The sequence below is a fragment of the Leptodactylus fuscus genome, chromosome 3, assembly GCF_031893055.1.
Source record: "Leptodactylus fuscus isolate aLepFus1 chromosome 3, aLepFus1.hap2, whole genome shotgun sequence".
Taxonomy (NCBI): domain Eukaryota; kingdom Metazoa; phylum Chordata; class Amphibia; order Anura; family Leptodactylidae; genus Leptodactylus; species Leptodactylus fuscus.
In genome coordinates this window covers 137,281,763-137,308,079 of record NC_134267.1, presented here as the reverse complement: position 1 = coordinate 137,308,079, position 26,317 = coordinate 137,281,763, and the positions used below count along the sequence as shown (strand labels likewise).

Below are 26,317 nucleotides of genomic sequence, written 5' to 3'. Positions count from 1 at the left end.
TCAGCACACATTCCTTAGCTGAGAGAAGAACTAATACCAAGATATAGAGTGGTGTGACTTCTCTACCGCCTGGCACTCAGCCTAATCAATTAGGACAATGACAGTTACCTGGGATTATTGGTCAATTACTCATAAACATGGCTTTGGCTTTATCAATTGTATTAATTCCTCATGGTTTTCTAGATATCTGCTGCTGTTATCCATCCTGCTTACTTCCAGTGGATAAAAATCAGTCCATGCTTATGTGATGAGCGCACAGGTGCACAGCTCGTTACCAGGCAGTAATCAGAGCTGGGCTGTGACTATAATGATCTGTGCACCTGTGTGTTCATCACATGACCATGGACTGTACATTACATAAGCATGGACTGATTTTTATCCACTGGAAATAAGCAGAATGAATGACAGAAAGCAAAGATCTAGAAAAACATGAGGAATTGATATAGAAAGTATATTAGGAAATTATACTGTAGAACTTTTCATTATCCAGACAATAACATTTGTCTCTCAATATTTGTCTGAAACTGGACAACCCCTTTAAAGGGATTCTATCATTCGGAAAACTAATTTTTAACTAAGCATATATTTGCATAGCCTTTAGAATTGCTATTCCAGACATACATTTAATTTTTTAATCCTCACAGCTGTTTTTGAATTAGCCCACTTTTTTTGATATGCTAATTAGCCAGCACGGAGCACTCCAGAAGTTCACTGAGCACTGCCTGCTGTGTGTATACAAGGGGAGGTGGGAGCAGGGAGGCTGCTGCTGCTGCTTTATGACTCATCAGCCTCCCTGCTCTCACCTCCCCCTGTGTACACACAGCAGACAGTGCTCAGTGAACTTCTGGTGCTCCGAGATGGCTAATTAGCATATCAATAAAAGCAGGCTAATTAAAAAAAAACATCTGGGAGGATTAACAAATTAAAGCTATGTCTGGAATAGCTTTTCTAAAGGCTATGTAAATATATGCTTAGTTAAAAATTAGTTTTCCCAGTGATAGAATCCCTTTAATGCTAACATTTCTTTTCCTTTTTGTCTTTTGGTTGTTTTCTCCTTTTACTTTATTTAGCTTTGAGATTGATTGGCTAATTAGGGATGGTTATTTAATTGATCCTGGGAGTTTTGACTCTAATTTCCATAATGCTTTATTTTTAGGATACCCTCACTTTGGTCTAGAATTTTTGCTTGATAGAAAGTGCTGAACATTTGAGTCAACTTTTGCTTATATTTATATACATTTATTGCAGAATTATTGAATGGCAATCTCATTATTTTGTGAAATTACGCATAATTTAGAAAGTAAATGTTTATTATATATACCAGCAGTATCTTATATGTAGTTTACACTTACACTCTATTTTTACTGCACAGATAAAGGACCCAGCATACATATTGTCTAGACCCAACAATTACATTATCTCCAACCAATAATTTGCATTTAATAACATTGTTAGTGTCCATATAATAGTCTGTCCAAATTATGAGATGAAACAATCACTTTTCCCCTGGCACAAAACCCCTTTATTTTTCTCTTTCAGTGCTATAAAGATGGAGATAGTTGAGAACTGTAGTATCGGTACAAGAAGGATTCCTCCTGGTTGTGGCTGTAGAAAGTAGGTAGATCTATGTCATCTATGCTAAAATTCAAGTTGACAACACAATCTTTAGAAGTAGAATCCAAAGCTAAAGAAGGCTCTATATTTGGGAACTGGCAGTTATGGAATGGTGACATGACCCAGTGGTCAAGTGGTTCGGTATAGTTGCAATGCTGGTTTTCTACATCATGATTTGTATTTCCTGCCTGTTGGTCTTCATCACTTTGTATGTCAAAATCCATAGCAGAAGCAAGCCAATCTCCTTCATTGTACTCTTCACTGTCATTGAAACTGCCGCTTCGAGGATTTTTGCTCCACTCCGAATCATTTATATTTTCAGTAAAGTAGTTGCTTTTCAGGATCTGCTCATTTATTGACTGATCCATCTCCAAGTCATTTACGTGAAAAACGGGACAGCTATGCTGACCTACGGCTGTACCTGGTAGGTTTTCATGGTTTACAGCTCCTGAGAAAGGGACCTAAAAATAAGTACATTTATTTAGATATATACAATTACCAATAGTTATAAAAAAAATTTTTTTGAGAGAAGTCCTCAGTAGTTGATACCTTTATTAATAGCTAACTAAAAAAAAAAGGATGACAAATTGCGAGCTTTCGGGATACTAGAACTATCCCTTCATCAGGATGGTATAACACAATATCTGAAGGCAGACATATTTATACAGGAATAGAGTGTTAGATGCAAAATAGATGGAAAGCACAACATGTAAATAGTTCAAAAAAACATATATATCAGTTCACAGGAAGGTTCTCTTGAGTTTATGGTTCCTTTGATCATTCACGTGGTGTCTAGTTGTTGTAAAACGTCATAAAACCCTGTGACTGGTTTAGCCCCATTTGGAGAGTATCAAAGGTCATCATGAGTTTGCATTCCCATATCCGACGATCTTTTTTGTTTTTGAAATTACCTCTTAAAACCAGGATCTTCATATCATTGGTGATATTATGATTTTCATTACAGAAGTGTTTTGGCACAGGGAGGTCAATTCTCTGCTCTTTAATCATATGTCTGTGTGAATTCATCCTCATCCTAAGTGCCCGGCCTGTCTCACCTACATACAGGCCCCCAGGACACTTGGTACACATTATTAAATACACCACGTTAGGTGTGCTGTAGGTGAAGTTACCTGGGATCTTGTAGTCTTTATCAGAGTTCGGGCTCTTTATTTTATCCGTGGTCAGTATGTGAGGGAAGGTTTTGCACCTTTTCTGTCCACATGGAAATGTTCCTGTGATATTTTTCCTTACACAATAGTTATAGAAAAGCAACCTGCAGCTTCAATGATTTCTAGATTGGAGTAGTCTTTGTTTACTACAACGTGTATGATTCTACAATGTGGACCGCTCTGTCTCATTTATACATAAATGAGGTATATGGTGAATACATACACACATGGACAAAATTGTTGCTTAATGTTTAATAAAAGAAATACCCACAATGGTCACACAAATAACTTGAATCTGACAAAGTAATAATAAAATAAATAAATTAATAATAATAATAAAATAATAATAATAATAATAATAATAATAATAATAATAATAATAATAATAATAATTAATAATAAATAAAATTTGTTGTCAAGCCACAGAGCTTCTGGGAGAATGTCCTATGGATAGATGAGGCAAAAATCAAACTTTTTGGAAAGACACATCAGCTCTATGTTCACAGACGATAAAATAAAGCATATCTTGAAAAGAACACTGTCCCTACTGTGAAACATGGAGGAGGCTCTTTTATGTTTTGGGGTTGCTTTGCTGCATCTGGCACAGGGTGTCTTGAATCTGTTCAGGGTACAATGAAATCTCAAGACTATCAAGAGATTCTAGAGAGAAATGTGCTGCCCAGTGTCAGAAAGCTTGGTCTCAGTCGCAGGTCATGGGTCCTGCAACAGGATAATGTCCTGCAACAGGATAAACACACAGATAAATACCCCTAAGAATGACTAAGAGAAAAACATTGGACTATTCTGAAGTGGCCTTCTATGACCTAAATCCCTGTTGAGCATCTTTGAAAGGAGCTGAAACATGTCATCTGGAAAAGGCCCCCTTCAAACCCAAGACAACTGGAGCAGTTTGCTCATGAGGAGTGGGCCAAAATACCTGTTGAGAGGTGCAGAAGTCTCATTGAAAGTTACAGGAATCGTGTGATTGCAGCAATTGCCTCAAAAGGGTGTACAACAAAATATTAATTTACTGGAACCATCATTTCTGTCCAGGCCGGTTTCATGAGTTTTTTTTTTTTTTTTTAATTCTGTTGAAGCGAAAAGCAATGTCTGACTTTCATTTGTTCATTTTCATAGAATTTTTATTTTTTATTACTTTTGTCAGATTCAAGTGATTTCTGTGTCCATTGTGAGTTTTTCTTTCATTAAACGAGGGGTATCAACAATTTTGTCCACGTGTGTACATGTGGCAGGTATTCCATTTTGTAAGGCAAACTACATGGCTCAGAAGACTTGAAGCAAATCTAAGACAGGGTTCACACTACCGTTGGATTCCATTATGAAGGTGTCCATTGAAAAAGTCAAAAAAAATGGACACATGTCATAACAGACATTAATGAACACTAACTGATGTCAATGTGGACGCTTTTTTAACTGATCTATTTAATGGATCAGTTAAAAAATTGACGCATTAGTTGGTGTCTGTTTTTATACCGTCCATTTTTTAATTTATTTTCCACTCTGAGTATGAGTAGAAAAAAAAAATGGACACAAAATAACAGACAGTAAATGAGGATATCAGTTACTGTCCGTTATAAGTCTCTTACGAATAGATTTCAAAATAATGGACACCTGACGTCCGTCATGAATCTGTTTTTTTATAACGGACACAAAAGTCCTGCATGTAGGATTTTTTGTCAGTGAACAAAAAATAACATGTGACGGATTAGGTGTATAACAGACATTAACGGACACAAGATCAATGAAATCAATGGAAATCAATGGAAATTTTAACAGATTTGTGATGGTTCAGCTAGTGTCTGTTGCTAAAATCTTGTAATGTACAATAGCGATGGACACTACTGACGGTCACCAACGGTAGTGTGAACACCCCCTAAAAGTGTATAATCTTTATAGAAAACCTGTCAGGCCACTATACCTTACTACATGAACTATTTTTCTCTGACCCATTGTATCCTTTTGCTTGATCAACATCCCCAGCCACCTGACTGTACATTACTACCAGGTTCCTCCATATGCTGTTGCTTTGTGCTTCTCATGCACATTGCGGTGAGGTGTACTGTTCAAACTTCACTGCTTTACTGCCCAAGTGGAAACCCTGATGCAGGGGTGAAACTGCCCCTTTCGCCACCCGAGGCAAACGACAGAAAGCCCCCCCCCCCCCGGAGGAGGGGGTGTGGCGGAGGGGGTGGGGCTAAGCGAAGGGGCGGGGCTTAACTGCGTTCGCAGACAGAGAGCAGGCACGGAGAGGACCTGCTCTCTGGCTGAGCGTGAGGGGAGGCTGCTGGGGCAGCGCTGCGTCCACAGGGCCTCCCCAATCCACCGCTCGGTGCTAAGCCAGTCCAGGACAGCTTGTCCTGGACTGGCTTAGGTAAGCAAAAATGCCCCCCCTTCCCCCCCGGGGGCCCTGGCATAGCGCCGCCTGAAGCGGTTGTTTCAGGTCGCCTCATTTCAGGTGCGGCGCTGCCCTGATGTATGTAGAACAGCGATGAAGCCAGTACACAAAATTGCTCTGTGCGTGCATAGAAAGTATAAGGCAGCAATGCATTTGTGAGCACTGGTCGAGACTGGTAGTTATGTTCAGTGGGCATAGGATGTCGATCAAACCTGAAGTGATGGAAATACAAATTGTGTGACCTTTCTTGATATTGTCACCACTTATGTGATTCTGAAATGGCAATTTGCATACAATGCATAACATTTTAAAAAAGTGATTCCTTACAATTTAGCAGCATTAGATGCAGCATATGGGGGCATGTTCAGAAACACTGTCAGTTCATGTAAGGGCTCGTTCACATGGGGCAAAAGGGGGCAGTTTGGCACTGAATCCTCCTCAAAATCCGCCCCCTCATAATACAGGTCTATGCAGACTGCTAGCGTTCTTGTTCCCGCTAGCAGAAAAAAGAAGTGAGCTTCCTTTTCTTCAGGCGATTCCATGGCTGATTCAGCTGCAGCGTCCGCCTCACAGCAGCACCCTCCAGAGTAGACCCATTCATTTGGGCCTACTCTGGAGCGGGAAGCCGCAACTGTCAGAAGCTACGACAATCGCGGCAGGTGCATTTTGGTCCTATTCTGACGCAGCTTCCCACGTCAAAATCAGGACCAAAACACGCAGTCCCATGCCCTGTGTGAACGGGGCCTAATAAGGCAGACATCCAAATAGTACACTGAAAAGGGGAGACAGATTTAAAGGGGTTGTATCAAGTTTATGAAGTGGGGGTCCCAGCAGTCAGGTGCCCACCAATCATGAAGTTATCCCCTATCCCTGTGATACCTGGTACAACCCATTTAAGAAGCTTTTTGACATTTGGTTATGTTGGAATCATCTTAAAAAAATCCTCATATGAACATATCGCAAAAAGAATTTCATTACATCCACTATTGATGTGTTTATGTATCTTCTGTTTAGGTAATTTTCTATAATTATTCTTACATAACCATTGTATATCATTTACAACACTACAACCTGTGTTTCAGTATTTATAGTGTTCATATTCAGAACAACAGAGAAGAACCTATTATCTGCAATTTGTCAGATAATCTCTATATTAGTTTCCGTGCGAGGACAAGGGTATAGTTAAATGAATGAAGTATATGTATTATGAACACATCTGTTCATAGAAAAGAGCTCCAAGAGTACCTAGATTTTGTATGAATATTTTTTTCCAAATTTTTAGTGCTTAGACAAGAAGCCATGTAGTACTGAAGTGTAACAGTGAGATAACCATATTTTCCAGCCATTTAAAACTATGTAAGCCTTGAACTGAATCTTTATGAGTAATGGCAAAGAAAATTACTGAAATAACAGCTAAGTTCAATTCTAAAATGTCGTTTAGCAAGTTGTCATGACTTCTTCTTTGTGATGAAAATGTCCTTTAGAAAAGTGGGTAAAGTGTGTTTTAGCCCAAGGCGAAATTCAAGACATGCATTTAGTGAGTGGAATGTTAAGAAGCTTGCATCCTACTAAATGAGTTATTAAAAGACAGACAGTAGAAGTACACCAAAGCTGGAGATGGCACATTTAAATCATTGAACAAAGATGTCACTCTAGGCTACAATGTCAATGAAGAAGGATTGCATCACTATAGAACTGTAGTATGTCATACAGATTGATAAGAATGAAATCGTGTGCAGGGGTATGGGATTGGCAATACCACTAACCCAGTAGATTTATCATTGCTTATGCTAGGTTTCTATTGTAATCTATGCCAGCTACGTTCTGGGCGCACAGACTGACACAGAATATTTAGGGTTAAAATGCTGGTCTTGATAAATCTCCTCCCTTGTGTGTATGTATTTGTATATAGTGTACAAAGTTACTTCATTTCCTGTCTATACTGTCATTGCATACAAATTTGTTATTCTACATACTCAGAAAAAAAAGCATAAAACATATTTTTCAAGAAATCCTCCACAATGAAGTATAAATTATTTCAGCATTTTGTGTGTCAACCCTTTGCCTTTATAACAGCTTCTATTCATTCTAAGAAATTATGAGGGCCATCTTAGGGAGAACCCCGACATGGGCCTCCATAGTGACAGCGAGACACTATTGTATGCCTCTAGGAATGGTGGAGAGAAAGGGAAAGCACTGTTTAGATCAAAGCTCAGTCTTAATAGTTGGATGCATTTCTCCAATTAATCGCATGCCAATTCATTATTTTGAGGTCTGGGCACCAGGACAGATAGTCTGAGAATATATAAAATATGCCTTCATCTTCACTTACATTGCTCAGGGTTATTATCTCACTGTTAAGTTATTTTTCATTTATGATGACTAAAGTTTTGCAGACTACTCTAGATCATGTATAAATATGTTTGCGCTCAACAGTATTCATAATGCGTTCAATGAAAAGCAGATTAACAGTTCCAGATGTTATTATACATATCTAAACTTGCATTCATCCCCCACTGTGCTTTTTGATAGTTGCACAAATGATTTCTTATGTGAAAACATCTATATTATTACTAATTAGTTAATTAATTATATAGCACCATTAATTTCATGGTTCTTTACATTTGAGGGTTTATATACGGTACACAAAATATACTAACAGATATAATACTAACAATGACCGACTATAACAGAGGGCCCTGCCCACGAGGGCTTACAATCTATGAGGGAAGGGGGGTAGAGACAGAAGGAGAGGGGGAGACTGTACAGATGTCAGTGCGGTGATAGTGTTATTGGAGGTTGTAGGCCTTCCTGAATAGGTGAGTCTTCAGGGCCTTCTTGAAGCCTGTGATTGTGGGGATCAGTCTTATGTGTCTTGGTAAGGAGTTCCAGAGTATGGGTGATGCACAGGAGAAATCTTGGAGACGGTTGTGTGAAGAGAGGATAAGAACAGAGTGGAGTAAGAGGTCTTTGGAGGATTGGAGGTTACGTGTGGGCAGGTAGTGGAAGATTAGGTCAGAGATATATGTAGTGGACAGGTTGTGGATGGCTTGGTATGTGAGTCTTAGTATTTTCAAATCTATTCGCTGGACAATGGGCAACCAGTGAAGGGATTGGCAAGGGGAGCAGCCGATTATGAACAGGGGGAGAGGTGTAATAAGCGAGCAGCACAGTTTAAGGTGGACTGGAGGGGCAAGAGTATTTGCAGGGAGGCCATGGAGAAGTGTGTTACAGTAGTCTAAGTGGGAGATAATGAGGGCATGAACTAGCTAACATCTTTGTGGTTTCTGGGGAGAAATGAGCGGATTTGATGGATGTTCTTGAGTTGGAGGTGGCAGGAGGTGTTGAGGGTTTCTATGATTAATGGTATATGGATATAGCAGTGTCATAAGGGCTGTTAATAATTTCACATTGGTTATTACAGAGGAGGGATTGGTAAGAAAACCTTCAGGCTGCAGTTACACTAGTGTTCAAGGATTCCATCCCCCATTCTACTTAAACAGGACTTTTCTCTCCACCAATTTCGGGTGGAAAACCGGTTGACCCCGTAGACGATAATGTTTTTGTGGGTAACCACTTTTAAAGCAGATAGGGTTTCCATGTTTCAAGTCCCCAAGCGGACCTGAAGAACGGAAACCCAAACCCTAGTGTGAACGTAGCATTGGATTTTTTTTTTGGACATTGTTATCCATAATTTTAGAGATTGTAGTCTTATTGTATGCTAAAATATGTAAACTTTTCTTCCGACGCTGAAAATGTTGTAATGGCCATTTTGGCTGTAGATCATTCAATTAAAAGTGCTGGTTGTTGAATTAACAGTTTATACCAATATGCCTAGGTATATATTCACATAAACTAGGTTTATGCCTCAAATAATACAATACCTTTAGAATCCGGTTTCTCTTGTGCTCTGAAGTTGTTGATACAATAGATGTGCGCTTCTTGTGTGCAGGCTTTCTGCCATCTGACTCTAGTTTGGTTTCTGGTTTTGGATGGTCATGGACACCTTTTGTCTTAATAAAAAATAAAACATAGATGTACTAGTATCACTTAACAAATTTCCCATATTACTAGACAGAATTACTGTTCAATATTTAAAGAGAACCTCACACATTAAACAGTAGGTAGGGAGTGGAGATTTATTACAGAAGCGCTAGTCTTGGCCAGATGTCCAGAATCATGAAGAGGCCCTGGGCTCTTAATCATTTTGGTGTATCTTAAGTGTTCCCATGTTCCAGAATTGAAACCTACACCAGTCAGATGCGGAGGCAGATTTCAGCTATAAATCATGCCAGGTTTTTTTGGCACAAGTTCTAGTAAATTTGCCAGGCCAAGGTCTCCCCTTCCTAGCTTCACAAAGTCTTTGAACAGTGGTGAGCCCTGAGGAAAAACTGATTATTTTTGGACCAAAACAGCAGCACTACTTTTATAACAGAAAACCTGCATATTCAGTTTAATAGATTCTCACCATGGTATATGATTTGCAGGCATATTAAAAGGGCTCTATCATTGGGAAATGTCATTTTTAGATAAACACATCCTTATATAGCCTTTAGAAAGGCTATTTCACACCTACTTTTAGTATGTAAATTGCCTTAGCAGATTTTGTATAAGTCCGTTTTTATTCATATTTTAATGAGCTTAGACCGTGCACCGGAAGTGTCTCTGTGCACTGTCGCTCTATGTGTATGTACAGCAGAGGCTGCTGTACTGATGACTCGTCTCTGCTGTGCATACACATAGAGCAGACAGTGCACACAGACACTTCCGGTGCACGGTCTCAGCTCATTAGCATATTAATAAAAAAACAGACAAAATATAAAAATATACAAAATCTGCTGAGGCAATTTGCATACTAAAAGTAGGTGTGAAATATCCTTTCTAAAGGCTATGCAAGTATGTGCTTATCTAAAAATGACTTTATCCAATGATAGAGCCCCTTTAAGGAGTTGAGCAGATTTTATTCTTTTAACCCTTTAAAAATGCAGACTATATTTTGAATATGATGATACAGTGTTTTTATGGGGTACATTAAATATTTTGTTCAGTTTTTGTTAAAACTTTAGGGGCGAAATACATGAAAGGCTGTTGCACAACTTCTATAAGTAATAGGAGTAGTGGTTCTGGGGAACTGCAACATCACTCCTATTGCCTGGAAAGGAATATCCTGCACGTTCTTCTGGTATACTTCTGCAGCATCCGGAACGTGCAGGCTGCTGAATCAGCTTATCTGTGCGGGGTCCGGGTGTTGGAATAATACATTTGAGGCCTGAAAGCTCCTGTAGGTGCACAGACAGGAAGGGAGGGAAGAAAACACCAGTGTACAATACTGCTACTGTTATGGCAAGCTATCATTATGGAGAATTAAGAAGTTAGATCTCTGCTCTTTCTTTTGCTTAGGAGTCATGTGGGCTTTCCTATTTAGTGACTAACAGATATTTTTTCATGACCAATCAGTGGTTTAATTGGGCCGGAATGCTCCGGAACTCAGTTCCAGCATAATTAAAAAATGCCTGTCAGCTTTCCGGTATAATTTCTTGGTTTATACCGTATAATTTATGCGGTATAAACTAAGAAATTATCTGACCCACAATGCGGAACATAATAAACGCTGTTACTTACCTCTCCCGAGTCCCGAAGGCTTCAGGCCTACTTGGTGACGTCTCCGATGTCACATGGGCATCGGGCTTGCATCCTTATGCGTGGCAACGCAAGCCCACTCCTCATGTAACATCCGTTGTCCCGCACGTACTACATTGAAGATGGCCAACATGATCTGTGAGGAGTGCGCTGGAGCGAGGGATAGGTAAGTAACAGGTTTTTTTTTTATTCCACACCAGGCTCTGGGTCTCTGATTATTATACTCTGGGGTTTGAAAAGACCCCAGAGTATAATAATTGTTCATGGGTGTTCACAATGGGACATGTAATACTGTGTGCAAGGGGCCACTTGGGGGCATATAATATTGTGTGCAAGGGGCCACTTGGGGGCATATAACACTGTGTGCAAGGGGCCACTTGGAGGCATAAAACACTGTGTGCAAGGGGCCACTATAGGGCATAATTTATGCCAATATTGGGCATAACAGTGTGTGCAGGAATGCACATGTCTGTGGGGGTTTGGGGTTTTGCTGGAGGGAGGGGGCGTTTAATTTAAGCACTGTGACCATTCATAAAGAGATATTTAGTCACTGGATACAAGTCCCCTTATGACTTCTAAGCTTAAAATGAACAGAGATTTAAATGAATGCAATAAACATTATACTGAATGTTATCCCCTAAATGATACACGGATCTGCTCAGCTCCTGCTCTAGGACATACTGCCTGCCTGTACATCAGACACCATATTCATCATGACTGGTTCCCTTGAAATTTACAAATTTAAAAAAATATATGCCATGTTAGAGAAAACAGGTTTCCTTTATGGTTCTCTATAGTCAAGAGATTCTTTCCTAAACATGAATGTAACATAACATAGGTTTTAAATGACAACATTCTAGTGGTTGTTGTTGAGTATGAAATGTTATTTTTACTGCTGTGTTTGTATTTCCTGGGTGTAAGACGTGGCATGTACCCGCAGGCATCTGCTGTTTATCCACCCATTGAAACTATTTTGCTTGTTACACTAATTATTTTATATTGATAACCTTTTCTATAGATCAGTTTATTCACATGTTCAATGATTTCTCCCTCCCAAGATATTACAACATACTCAAGGCTAAAAATGATCTTTTACATGTTCACTTTCTAGAGCAGTAATTCCCAACAGGGGTGCCTTGGAAACCCACCAGGGGGCCACATCTCTCTGGTTGGGAAGACAATCGCATGCCTTCATGCAACATTCTCTGTATCTTTAGGATGTTTTTTTGACTTTTGGTAAAAAAAAAAAAATATTTGTTAAGGGTGCCCTGAGCAAATTTTCCAGGGGTGCCCTGAGTCTGAAAAGGTTGGAAAACACTGATGTAGAAATATGGATATGCTTTGTGATGTCCCTGTGTTACCACTGTATAGGGCAAGTCCATGTGTATTATTGCTATGCCTGGAATCCTTACTTGGTTGATTGTCCTTTGGAAGAAAGTAATATACCGTAATTAATGTAGAAGAAGATTTCTTATTTATTTTCTTCTACCAGGTACAATTTAACTTCTATTTTCTAATATCTGGTTACTCCGCAAAGTTGTGGTACCTAATTTAATTTAAAGAGCTATGATAAACAGAAGGAACCATGTACCATTAACACACCATCAATATAATGTCAGATCACCTATCGCAATCGTATATGTACAGCAGACATGATAGCAGAAGTTCATAGTTTAGATACAACAGTATGTTACAATTTCATCCCATATGAAAATTTGGTTTGTCACTTACCTGAAAGTATATGAATGGGCCTTCATGTCTCCAAAAATTGGTAACAGGAAATCCACCATGGCCACGACATGACACTAGTTTCAATGAGCCTTTACAGTTTGGACATAGTTTGCCTAGAAGAATTAGTTGTGAGATTTAGTTGTAATTATACTTATTACTCAGCTCAATAACAATGATATGGTGCAGTAATTCTAAGGCTTTTTCAGAGTGTATTCTGCAATCCTTGAAAGCTCGTATCTCTACACTGGATGTGAATTCCTGTTCACATCCATTTGTACAGCTGTACTAATGTATTAAAGGGTTTGTCCAAGTTATTTTTCAAACTTTTATAGGTCCTGCAAATGGGACCAATAAACTAAATGTATTTTCCTGACCCTCCATTTCCAGTAGCAGCTGCTGTTTACCTTTTCCCTTTTGTGTTTCAGGCAGGGTTGGACTGGCATGTCTAGGGCCCATCAGTGGAATTGTTTCTAGGGGCCCACTTCCAGGACCCATTCAGATCAGCAGTACAGAGACAGGGTGGCTAAAGGTAATAACATATCAGGATCCATGCTGCTCACCCACCATATGATGTGCACCACTGCACTACCTATACCCACTACCACATCCTGTATGGCAAGTGAACAGCGTGGCTCCTGGAATTGTCATTATTACCTGTAGCCACTCTGTCCTAGAAAAGCTGATCTTGAGAGGTCCTGGCTGTTAGACTCCCACAGATCTAATATTGATGGCCCATCCTAAGGGCAGACCATCAATATTAGAAAGATGGATAAATCCTTTGAATATGTTGTCCAGGAATTGGAGCAACCCATGTGGTGAGAGTGGGAGATGTAAAATAAAAAAAGCATGCTCACCTATCTCCGGCACTCCGTTGTCCGCTGCCAGTGTCCATTTAGTCTTGTGCCAACGCCTTCTTGCTGGCAGTCATGCACCTCACGTGACTGCTAAGACCAATTAGGTACAGGATATTCAGAAATGAGGTGCAGCCATAAGACCGAACAGACATAGGCGATGAATAACGGGGTGCTGGGGACAGTTTAGGATGATTTTTTTTTATTTTTACACCTCAATTGTGGCCACAGTGGTCACTCCAATTTATGGACAACATCTTTAAAGAGGTTCTCTGGACCAAATTTTTTTTATGGCTACTTCACTGGTTCCCCATACAGTGGCCTCTTCACTGGTCCTCAATACTTTATAGGGAACAGTGATAGAGCCATTATATTGTGCGGGGGCTAACATCCTGTGGGGAGGGGGGGGGACTTTAAACTGTGTGGGGTATATTAAAGGGGTTTTCCAGGGTTAATTGTTTTAGGGCCATCAGCTGAATGGAGCCACTTCCGGGCACATGTTCTGTACACAATAGAGGGCCAGAAGCAGAAAGCTCCATCCGCTGTGTAGTCACCTGGCGCCATCACTGCAGTTCAGCTCCCACTGACTTCAGTATGTGCTGAGATGCCATGAAGGTGCACGGCAAATATACAGTGGACAGAGCTTTCTACTTCTGGCACTGTATTGTGTACAGGACGGGCACGGAAGTGACTAAATACAGCTGATCAGTGGCCCAGTATTGGCCCCTACAGATCAGGTATTTATGGCCTGAGAAAGAAGCCCAGTTGTTGCACTTTATTTCAATCACAAAACAAATGAATTGCAATGATATATGTCACTTTTCTATCAAAAAGGTTACAAGTAGAGAAGAGCGAGTAGTATTCAATCGAATAGGTATAATAGGATCGAATACTATGATATTCGAAATACTCGAACTCGATGGAATACAACTCGCTATTTATAGTAAAGAATCGATTCAGAACCAGGGTTGATTTGCCGAATGCTATGTATAGCATTCAGCAAATCAACGCTGGTTCTGCAGCAGGCTTCTCCTTGCTAGTCGGGAGAGCTGGCAGCTTGCTGTTACGAGGGAGCTTACTTTTTCTCATAGGAATGCATTGACCAGCGTTGATTGGCCAGTGTACAGCATTCGGCCAATTAACGCTGGTTCTGCTGGAGGCTCGTCTGTGAGGAGGAGGAGTCTAAGATCAGACCACAGCAATCTCCACTGTGGTCCGATCTTAGACTCCGCCTCCTCACAGACGAGCCTCCGGCAGACAAGGGAGACAGTGTATACGTCAGCCATAGGGAAGCAGGGACAGCTCTTGAAAGCATAGCTATTTAGTGCAATGAGAGCAAGGGTGGTACCGTTGCCTTATGCTCATTGGCATTGGAGCATAATCTCTCAGCAGAAGTGTCAGTCAGGAAGCACAAAATAACTATATTCATATGGACTCCAGCTATGTGACTTTACTAGGGACTGCTCTGGTGACAGACTCTCTTTATTATAAAATGGGTTGCCTCAACCCTTGTCTGTATGCCCTTTTGAGAAATATGGATGAAATGGGGAGCATGGAGGTGTTGTGTGTATCCCTATCCCTGACATATACACTGTCTCCCTTGTCTGCCGGAGTCTCGTCTGTGAGGAGGCGGAGTCTAAGATCGGACCACAATGGAGACTGCTGTGGTCCGATCTTAGACTCCGCCTTCCCACAGACGAGCCTCCGGCAGAACCAGCGTTGATTGGCCGAATGCTGTACACTGGCCAATCAACGCTGGTCAATGCATTCCTATGAGAAAAAGTAAGCTCCCTCCTAACAGCAAGCTGCCAGCTCTCCCGACTAGCAAGGACGAGCCTGCTGTAGAACCAGCGTTGATTTGCTGCAGGCTCATCTTTGCTAGTCGGGAAAGCTGGCAGCTTGCGGTTACGAAGGAGCTTACTTTTTATCAGCGCAACTGCAAGCGCTGTGCAGTTAAAGCGCACTGACCCCATAGACTATAATGGGGTCCGTGCGCTTTAACTGCACAGCGCTTCTCCTAAACACTCTCCTCCTGCTACTCGTGGACTTGGTGACTCTCCTTTAGTCGAATAATGGTTTCCCCTGAAACGAGCATTTTTTCCCATAGACTATAATGAGATTTGATATTCGATCGAGTAGTCGAATATTGAGGCTCTACTCGAAACGAATCTCGAATATTTCACTACTCGCTCATCTCTAGTCCCCTTCCCGCTTAATGTATAGAATATGTATGTGCATGTCTGCTGGTCACTGGTTTGGAATTCGATCTTATAGCTTTTGTATCAGACAGTACCTTAATACGCTTTTTTTGGCTAACATGGTACTACACTATTTTTCCCTTTACTTCGTAAAAATTATACATCAGTCTATTAGTGGAATCATATAGAATCACTACTTTTCACTGCCAGTGCCACTGATCGTACTCCTAATATACATGTTTGTCTAACAACATGTAGTATATTACAATATAACATACAGTATAATATATACATAAATTTATGAATGTTTTTCAACACTTACAACAATACGTGACGTATGAGGCCTAATGAGTTTCTAAATAAATATAATACTGTTTATAACAATACAGTTATTTAATCCTACATAATTCATTTTACTCCAGTGACATTGCAATTAAAAAAATGCAGACTGTCTTGAAAACTTCAGGCCCATTTTAGCAGTCGGTCAAAGATTTATGGCACAGATAATGTAGTAATATGTAGGAAGGTTGTGTCATTCTTGTTTGACTCTGACCATGTGAGTTTTATGGCTAGAGGACAACATGACTCAGACCCTAATTATTAATTTTCAGGTGACGTAGTTGGGAGGTGCCACAGTGTGTGCCTGTCACAAAGTGCAAAGAAAGCTGGATTGTTTAGGAGTACAAGAGAGCTACATTCATCACATTTTGGCTTTCTGGTTTTATGCTTAAAGGCGTAATGGCTCTTTACACGTGTCCTTCAGTTACAGTCTACAATGTGAGCCATGTGACTAAGCCATGTGAAATAGAATACAACAAATTTGTCACTTTTAACAGAGCCAGTACCATCAGTAGTTCTCCCCTGACTCCAGTGCAGTTTGAATTTTTCTCTAGCCCCCACTATGCCTGAGCATATGGTACAATATGCTAACTTGGCTCTCTGTCAGATGGGCTCTTCTGGGTGGACCTCAAAAACCACCCACCTGAGGGCCTAAAAGAAAGAGCCTAAAAGCCTGATGTTAGTTTCAACACAATCATGCTCTCTTCTGTCATGTTGGCGTCCCAAGATGTCAGCTCCAGGCCAGGACCACTCGGCTGACAATAGAGAGCCTAATTGTGATGAAACAGAAATGATTTCTCATTGGGAATGGTGGTGGCTAGAGAAAGAATTCCAACTATGCCTGAATCAGTGGAGAGGCACCTGTGGAAGCATGCAAAGAGCTGGAGTGGTGTAGGTGGTAAAAAGTTTCCTTTAATATGCAGAACACAGTTGCAAAAAAAAAATTACAATGCTGACGTAGTGTGTTTGCGTGATCCAACCCATTGCGGTCACAGATTGCCCAGTTTACACATGGTGGAAGGTGAATGCTAGTTAAGGGTCCATTCCTGCATTAGGTAGAGCACATGAAGTTTGAGCCACATCTCATTGCTCATAGGCCTGCAGGCAATACTTGGTCAGCTTGAGCTGAGGAGGCATATCAGTGACCCCCATATGTCAAGTGGTTCCTAAAATTGGAGGCACGAACTGCACTCTACTTAGTGGTGACACTGGTTCTCAGGAGGCTGCATTGCATACCATTTTACTTTTTTCTAAGATTATTATTCCCTTTTCTTTAAAGGGGTTGTCCAGGATAAACTAAGAATTAACCCCTAAACTAAACCCCCTCCTAACTTCTAATTTACTTGCATTAAAAAATATCTAAAATTACCCATAACCCTGGAGTGGTCATGTGATCGCCCCAGGGACACTTTCTGATAATTCGGTGACGTTTTGTTTCACCGCTTCTGAAATGGAACATCACTATTACTCTTCTTCCCCCATCAATACTTACCAAGCCTTCATGTGTTCGGGATGGCTCTTCCCCTCTTCCTCTCTGCTAGTAGTGGGCAGAATAGGTTAGCTAGGGAGATGGGGGAAAGAGGATGGGAGGGGCTAATAATGGGAGGGATTGCTAGGCTTGGGAGATGGGGAAGGGCGGGAGGGGCTAGTAATGGGGGGATAGTTTAGCCAGTGAGACAGGGAAGAAGAGTGTAACGGAAAGAGAGAGAAGCGGGGGGCTGAGTGAGAGGGAACTAGAGTAGGCGCTACACAGAAAGCTGCACGACAGGAAGTTACACCATGTAAACAAATGCAGAGGATGCCAGCAGCAACCAGAGACATCCAGAAATCATTCCAAACACTGCTAAAGGTACATGGGTGTACTTATTAACCCATTACTAGAACTAACAGACTTTTCTAAAAAAAAAGATTTTCTGCCCAGAAAACCCCTTTAAGGGTTAACCCTTTATTTGATCTTCCCAGTAGATCAACTGAGGATTGGAAATACTAAAATAGGCATTCAATGCTAATCACTTGCCAAGTACAGAAATTCTACCCATTTCTAGACAGCACTGAGCCTGTTTAAATTCACCCATTCCAAAATTGACTTTTTTCAACACAGCACTGCTGGAAACATAGAAAAGAAGTTCAGACTTTTTAGGATTCCTGATTTTCACTAGGTTAGGTTATACTGGTAGTGTACTGTAATATTGTGTACTTACTTTGCTGCTTTTGCCGTGCTTTGTCACATATAGCAGGCCTTAGGTATATTTTCTTGCCATCTACTGTTGTACAGTCATTGCTGCAGACAAGAACTCCAAGGCAGGATTTCTTTAAGATGCGGGAGTTATGGTTGTTAGTGTTTCGCATTGCCCAACCACTTAGGTGTCTCTGGGCATTTTTGTCTGTAGAGCTATAAATGTGCTTCACATAGGAATCGGGCCACTCCTGGAACCAATCTGTTTTTTGCAAGTCCTGAGAAAAATTATACAATGGAGCTTTTAGTTACACTTTTATTAAAAAACAAAAAACAAAAACAAACAAAAAAACGCACCTTTTTCTAAATTATATGGAAGATAGTGCAGTGTAACATTATAAATAGTAAAACAAGTTTATTACTATATAAAAATGCTGGTGCCATAACCTAGTAATTTCCAGTATATCTGCAATATATTTAGAGGCTCTCTATGATTATAGTGAAAAAAAAAACATGTAAAGGGTTAAAGGGGTTGTCCAGCCCCATGTTGAATTTTCATACTGATAGCCTATCTACCGGATGGGTAGACCTTGCAATAATAGCCACTAGTCTACTGGATGGGCAACATATCCTGTACAGCACCACTCACATGTAACAGGCGAGGCACTGCAGTTCACTGGAACTACCACTATGCAGTGGATGGGGATGCAGCTCTGCTCTTATTACCCCACTAGAGGGTGCTAGAACAGAAGATGTGTGAGGGCTGCAGATGTTGGACCCCAAAGATCACATTCTGATGACCTATCCTGTGTGAAGATCATCAGTATAAAGATTAGATTTGGGGCCAGACAACCCCTTTAAAGAACTTGAATATATGAATAGATAACTCAATGGGTTTTCTATATATTTCCGATTCCATTTGTAGTCATTCTTGGCTTTGGCTCAAAAAAACAACAAAATCTGCTGCGTTTCCGCAAATTGGGGCCTTAGCCTTATGAGGTTTGTGACTTTTTTATACCATGTATCAGTCATAAATTAACTGTAAGTCAAAATATATCTTAATATAGCATTAATTGTAAAGTTCAATCGGAAAATAGGAAAACAAGGTTTACGCTGGGTTCACACCAGCGCCTGAAACTCCGTTTTCAGGTTTCCGTCTTCTGCATGCAGAAGACAGAAACCTGTCATGCCGAGTCCGGCCGTGAGCGGTGGTGAGCGTTTTATGCGCTCCACGGCGAAACCATTTTTTTAAACCGGACACAGAGTACTGCATGTCCGACTCTGTGTCTGGTTTTAATAAAAAACGGTTTCGCAGCAGAGCGCATGAAACGTTCACCGGCGCACACGGCCGGAGACTTTTGAAGCCCATTCAAATGAATCGGATTGAAACATGCCGGCAGGTTTCAGTCTCCTGCCCCTGTTTTGTGCAGGAAACGGAAACCTGCAGAACGGAGACCAGGCGCAGATGTGAACGAGCCCTTATTGGTACAGACCATTACACATTAACATTGGTCTTGGTCAGAAGGACCTGGGGGCTACAAGTGACGCCAGAGTGGTTGAGTCTCTTACAGTATACACTACATTTTCTACACTAGACATTTCATACGGACTGAATGTGGAGATAAATCATTGTCCTGCTATTTAACTTACACTGTGAGGACAAAGAACTGGTGAGGCCTGTTTTATGGGGAATGACATTAAAGTTAACAGTCCAGACAGACAGGTTCAGTCCAGCTTCAGTATCTTATCTGTGTAGGTGTGCTGATAAAGTTGGAAACAGGAGAAGACTGGTGACAAGTCTGACTTTACTTTACACTTCTTAAATATGTTCCTGGAACTGAACTGTAACCAAAGCCTCAGTAACAAAAGATACACGGAATGCACGTGAAGATACAGTATGTATGTCCTATTCATCTGGTATCCTCAAATCTTATTCCTACAGTCTGCACAACAAACTATTATCTGATATATAATATAAGTAAGCAGCTCCCTTCTCATTGGTACACAATGATCTGCACATCAGGACGTCCAACAAGGTATTGTCCTTCCATCTAAGCAGAAAGTGACCCATCATGTGGCTCTCTATGGCAAATTCAGTTCAAAATACAACCAAATGAATGTCCACTTTCTGCAATATTTTTTTTGATAAAAGATTCCCTTGAGTAAGCTTATCATGAGCTTTCCCTCTGACAACCCCAACAAAATTGCTGTAATTAGTGGAGAAGCGAGTGTATAGTTTCACTGCTCTACAAGCATAGAGAGAAGTCTCTGGTTTGACTCACATCCTTAATCTTGTCGCAAGACCTGTTAAAGAGTCAGACATTGACTTATAGGGTAGCAGCTTCCAGTAGGTGCCAGTGTGGCCTGGAAGAGAGCAACTTTACACAAGGAGAAACATTATTTTCCCCCTGACAGTGCCCACTGCCATGTTATATATAAATGTGCCCATTACACCAGAGATGAGGGTACTAAATGGATGAGCTCCTCTACGTGATTCTCTAACAGAGTATGTAAAATGTATTTGTTCTAAACCAGACAAAGGTTTTACACATATATCCATAATTCCTCTTATGTGATTGATGGGATTCCCACTGACCAACTATTTGAAGAGACCATGGTGCTTATAGCCTCTTCCCTGTGCTGATGATGTCATGTTCAGTATTCAGTATTATGATGATGATGTCAGGAGCAGTAGCTCAATCCCACTTAATTGAATGGAGCTGAGCTTCAATATCATGGACAGCCTCTACAATATGTATGATGTTGTGCTTGATATTTATTGAAGAGGCCTCAGTGCTCTCCTAAGTTCTGTGACCTCTTCAATCAACTGATATTTGGGGGTCTCTGGTGTTGAACACCAAACTGATTACATATTGAAGACCTATTATAAATATTGGTCATCAATATATAAGTCCCAGAAAGTCCCTTTAGGCTAAAGCCCCACGTTGCAGAAACACAGTTTTTTGGTTGCAGATTTTGCTGCGGTTTTTTTGAGCCAAAGCCAGGAATGGATTGAGCAAAAGGTATAATAACTTCGTATATTTTTCCCATTCCATTTGTAGCCATTCTTGGCTTTGGCTCAAAAAATCACAACAAAAAAAAAGCTACGTTTCCACAACGTGGGGCCTTAGCCTTAAGGTGGAACATAAAGCATTTGAGCACTGTCAGGCCTGGTTTACATCTGCGTCGGTAATCCGTTCGGGGGAGTCTGCATGGAGACCCTCCCAAATGGACTACTGAACGCAGATGTGAACCAGGCCTTACTTTTATGGTGTATAGATTGACAGAAGAGCAATATTTACCCTGTATTAAACAATGTATTTATTAAAAAAAAAAAAAAAATTAGAAAGCTTAAAATTAAAGTATAGTTCAAGAATGAGGCAGACTTTTCAGAACGCCGACTACTTTTGCAATGGACTTTGCACAGCCTTATCACCTTAGACCTGGATTAATCTACTCCTTTTATTTCATGAGGACTCTTTCCTTTGTATAGTTTAGTAACACATTTTTTTTAAGACCGACAATAGCTATCAAAACAAATTAAAGTCTAGTTCCAAAAAAGGTAAAAACAAAAACTTGTAGAGGAGTAAGTTTTAATTTCTTAAAACAGCCATCATGGAGGTCACTCATTGATTTTTCCTAGATCACAACTTTAAGGCCGGGGCCCCACGGGACATAAACGCAGCGATTTGCCCGCAGAGGAGACGCTGCGGGAAAAATCGCGGCGTTTTACAGTGCAAGCAAAGGGGATGGAATTCATGCGAATCCCATGCCCACTTTGCGGAAGAAATTGCAGCGCGGACACGCTGCGATTTGCAAAGCTGTTGCGGCTTTGCAAATCGCAGCATGTCAATTATATCTACGGAAACGCCAGCAGCTTTCCGGAAGATGTAATGTTAAGAGAAAGTTCGCAGAGGAAAACTCTGTGAACTTTCTCTTAAAAGCGCTGCGGAAAGAACCGCAGTGCGTTCACACTGCGGTTCTTTCCGCAGTGCTTTAGCGCTGCGATTATGGCCCATGGGGCCTTAGCCTAAAAGGGTTTTCCGGGGTTCTGAAATTGATGATCTATCCTTAGGATAGGTCACCACTATCAGATGTGTTGGGGTGAACACCTTGCACCCCTATGACCAGCTGTCTAAACAGTCAGCAGCATTCAAGAAATTGTTGCAGTCTCTTTACTATTTACAATGCACAGTCCCATACATTGTGTAGCAGCTGTGCTTAGTATTGCAGCTCAGTCACATTAATTGGAAAGGGACTGAGCTGCAAACAAGACATGAGTCAGATAATGTGACACCTGTGAAACAGAAGCGTTCTTACCCCGATGTCATGAGTGCTTCAAACAGTTGATCGGCAGGTTATTGGGTAAGAAAACTGCTAACTGTTGTTAGGCTACACGCACACAGCTACATACATTCTGCAGGTCAGTAAAGATGGCACAGATGGCACATGGATTGCTGTGTGTCATCCATGGGTTTCACTGACCTATACATTGAAAATGAATTGACAGAGATGGAAGTACGGACAGGTATAGCACTTGCTCCACATTTTATGGCTCTTCCGTTAGGACTGGACACACACCTGTAAAAACTCCGATTGTGTATATGGGTCTATTTAAATGTGTGGGTCTGTACTTTTGTCTGTAATTGTGGATAAAAAGTACGATCATGTGCATGAGGCTTTAGAAAATAGACTGTAACCCCTATCATTCCAGAGTCCCCAATTTCTCCTCCCTATGATTACAAAACACCCATACTGTTTAGATAAAGTCTAAGTGCACATGCTGAAAGCACTTCCATACAAACTCCACTCACCATTGTGATGTCAGTCAGGGGCATAGCTATAAGGGATGCAGAGGAAGCAATTGCTAGAGGGCCTTGGAGCCTGAAGATGCCCAAAAGGCCTCTCTACAATATAAGAAGATATAAGTATTCTAAATATCACATTTTGCATTGGAGTCCAGGAAATACAAGTTAAACCTTTGACGTCAGTGATCAGGAATGGGGGACTCTGGACCATTCAAGGAGGTTCCTGCCACAAAGCTTAGAAAACACCCTTAGGCCGGGGCTCCACGGGCTTGAAACGCCACGATTTGTGCTCGGCGGAAACGCCGCGGGAAAAACCGCGGCGTTGTACAGTGCTTGCAAAGTGGATTGGATTCATGCGAATCCCATGCCCACTTTGCGGAAAAAATCGCAGCGCGGACATGCTGCGATTTCAAAAACTGTCGCGGTGTTGAAAATCACAGCATGTCAATTATATCTACGGAAACGCCGGTGGCTTTTCCATAGATATAATTGTAACAGAAGGTACGCGGAGGAAAACTCTGTGAACTTTCTGTTCAAAGCGCTGTGGGAAGAACCCCAATGTGTTCACACCACAGTTGTTCCCGCAGCGCTTTAATGCGGTGGTTCCAGCCCATGGGGCCTTAGCGTTAAGGCTAAGGCTCTGCGGGACATCCTGTAGCAATAAAGCATGGCGGGAAAAAACACGGCAGCAACGCATCGTGGTTCTTCCCGCAGCACTTTAAAGAGAAAATTCACTGAGTTTTCCTCCACAGACTTTCTGTAAGGCTAAGACTCCATGTTGCGGAAACGCAGATTTTTTTGTTGTAGATTTTGCTGCATTATTTTTTTGAGCCAAACCCCGAAGTGGACTGAGCAGAAGGGGGAAGTATAAAAACTTCCTTTATATTTTCCAATCCTTTTGTAGCCATTCTTGGCTTTGCCCAAAAAAAAAAAACACAACAAAAACTGCAACAAAAAAGCTGTGTTTCCGCAACGTGGGGCCTTAACCCTAAAGTGGGTCCGGTTTTGAAAATTGCAGTGTGTCTGCGCCTTGGTTTTTACTGCAAAATGAGCATGAGATTCGCATTCACTTTGTAGTCACTGGAAAATGCTGTGATCTTTCCTGCGGCGTTTACACTGCGGGCAAATTGTGGTGTTTCCGACCCGTGGGGCCTCGGCCTAAACCTGTCTTGACTAAATTTGTCAAATGGCTCCTTTTTTTTTATTTATTATGGTTCAATGGTAGGACACTATATGCTAGGATCTATGTTAGGCACCGTTCACATCTCAGGGGATGTGGGAACCCTCGAACGAAATATCAAACGCATTAAAAAGCGGTTAGCAAAGAAAGAATAGACTATAATGGGGTCCGTGTGTTTGTTCCTCAATCACGCAAAAACGGCTGAACGGATTTGAATGAAATGTGGCACATAGATAGTTTGTAACCTCGATTAATACACACGATACTTTTTATCCCCGTAAATGACATGACTTCACGACTGTTATGAATTTATGTTCACATACTATATTGAACTGCTCTTGACAGCAGCTTATCTCAGCTTCTGATAAAACCAGGTCTGCTATTTCTCTATGTAAACATGCAGCTAACCCTCTGTCTATTCTGTACATGCATTTGCATATTATTCAATCAGCTCCAGGCAACATGCTGACACACTGGATAGGAAGACGCCTTTAATCCAAATTGTAAGTTTGCTACTTTTAAACATGCCAGTGAAAAAGAAAATCTAATTTGTTGCAAAATTCTAAAACATCAACAGCTATGAAGGTAGCCAGAAGTCAACAGAGTTCTTTTCAAGTGGAGCTGAAGGGGATCATCGACACAAACAATACGCTCATTATATGGCGTCCCAGCAAGCTGCTGAGATGCCGGAACAATCACGGGCACAGCGCGAGAAATGATTTCAGTGGCAGGCCAGCTTGAGAGCTGCTAAAACGCCGGATCAGGCGTATCATCAACGCCAACAACACGCTCATTGTATGGCATCCCAGTGAGCTGATGAGATGCCAGAACAATCACACAGGCACGGCGTGAGGAACAAGTTCAGCAGCAGACAGCTTTAGAGCTGCCGAAACGCCAGAGCTGGCAAACCATCGACGACAGCAATTTGCTGAATATAGGCGGATCATCAACGCCAACAACACGCAGACAAAGTTGCGGGCAGAGGCTAGTATAAATAAATAAAAGAAAAAAACTTGATTGTTCAGCTTTTGGAAGGTGGGGAGTCAAAATGAAAAAAACTAAAACAGAAATTGATGGCAGCAGGAAGAAGTGAAGTGTATGGCCAACTTTAATATCAGAAAAACTGTTCTTGTAATAGAAAATATAACTAAAAAAGTAAACGTAAAATTTACAGAGCATGTATAAAGGGGAAAGAGAACTGTCTGGAGGAGAGCTGGCTCAAGAAGAAGCCTGTGTTATCATCTTTTCTTCAGTGTAGAACAGGGGTCAGCAAATTCAGCCCCCCAACTGCTGTGAAGCTACAACTCCCAACATGCTCCATTCACTTCCATGGAAGTTTCAAGACCATCAGAGCAAGTATGCATGATGAGAGTTGTAGTTTGACAATAGCTGGTATGCCGAAGGTTGCCTATCCCTGGTCTAAAACCTTTATAATTAGCCCTTTTTTATTGCTCCAGCATTTAACTGTTTGTATACCAGCTACATCACCTTCACTATATCTGTTATTAGGAGAGAAGGATAGAGCATTGCATTCCATGTATTCATTTGGATATCTCAAGTATTTGTGTACATCTCACACCAAATTGGAATATTCTTAGTATATTGACTATGCAGTATCTGCCATAATGTCAGATAGCTTGTTTTGGAAATCTGGTCAGAGTTTATTCTCTTCATATTTTCTTTGGTATAAGTCTCATCCAAACAGAGTTTGTATATAGTAATTCACATAACTGGGAATCTCAGATATTACACTGTACTAAATGCTGCTGGTAAACACCATTAGAATACACTACTGAAATAGTTACAATGATATATTTCAAGCATGAAGCCAGGTCCAATGTCAGAATAGTAGAGAGAACATTATGAGTATATGATAACCTGAACAAAGAGTCGAGCATTATACAGTAAAATAACACTTAGCACTAATCAGAATGTGCCATTAATTATTATCTCATTGCTTCTACATGTATAAAACCTATATGAAGTATTATAGACACCTATGGAGTACAAAGACACTACAAATCCCATACATTTAAGAGACAAAACACTGAATGTGATACAAAAAGAAACTGAAGTGCTTTATATGATAAATGTCATACCTGAGGAAGCTTCATGTCATTAATGTCCCAGTTTAGAACCATGTTTTTGGAAATTGGGACCTTTTGTTCCATTGTAGACTGACTACACTTGAGCAT

General features: G+C 40.9%; 1 protein-coding gene across 1 annotated transcript; it reads right to left on the bottom strand.

The window, feature by feature from the left end:
* Nucleotides 1–1,541: 1,541 nt before the first annotated feature.
* GCM1 (glial cells missing transcription factor 1) lies at nucleotides 1,542–26,317 on the bottom strand. The gene is made up of 5 exons (XM_075266672.1): nucleotides 26,222–26,317; nucleotides 18,160–18,412; nucleotides 12,571–12,683; nucleotides 9,084–9,212; nucleotides 1,542–2,075 (listed from the first exon to the last, which is right to left on the bottom strand). Exons 1-5 carry the CDS (start codon nucleotides 26,315–26,317, stop codon nucleotides 1,542–1,544), a joined length of 1,125 nt encoding a protein of 374 aa, XP_075122773.1.

What these genes read in the sequence shown, in the direction of transcription:
- GCM1 (XM_075266672.1), bottom strand. Translation starts at nt 26,317, where the DNA reads ATGCTCAAGTGTAGTCAGTCTACAATGGAACAAAAGGTCCCAATTTCC. An exon ending in GCCCATTCATATACTTTCAG is followed by an intron (nt 9,213 to 12,570) that starts GTAAGTGACAAA and finishes TTTTTTATTAAG; the next exon opens with ACAAAAGGTGTCCATGACCA. An exon ending in AGAGAAACCGGATTCTAAAG is followed by an intron (nt 2,076 to 9,083) that starts GTATTGTATTAT and finishes ACTTATTTTTAG; the next exon opens with GTCCCTTTCTCAGGAGCTGT.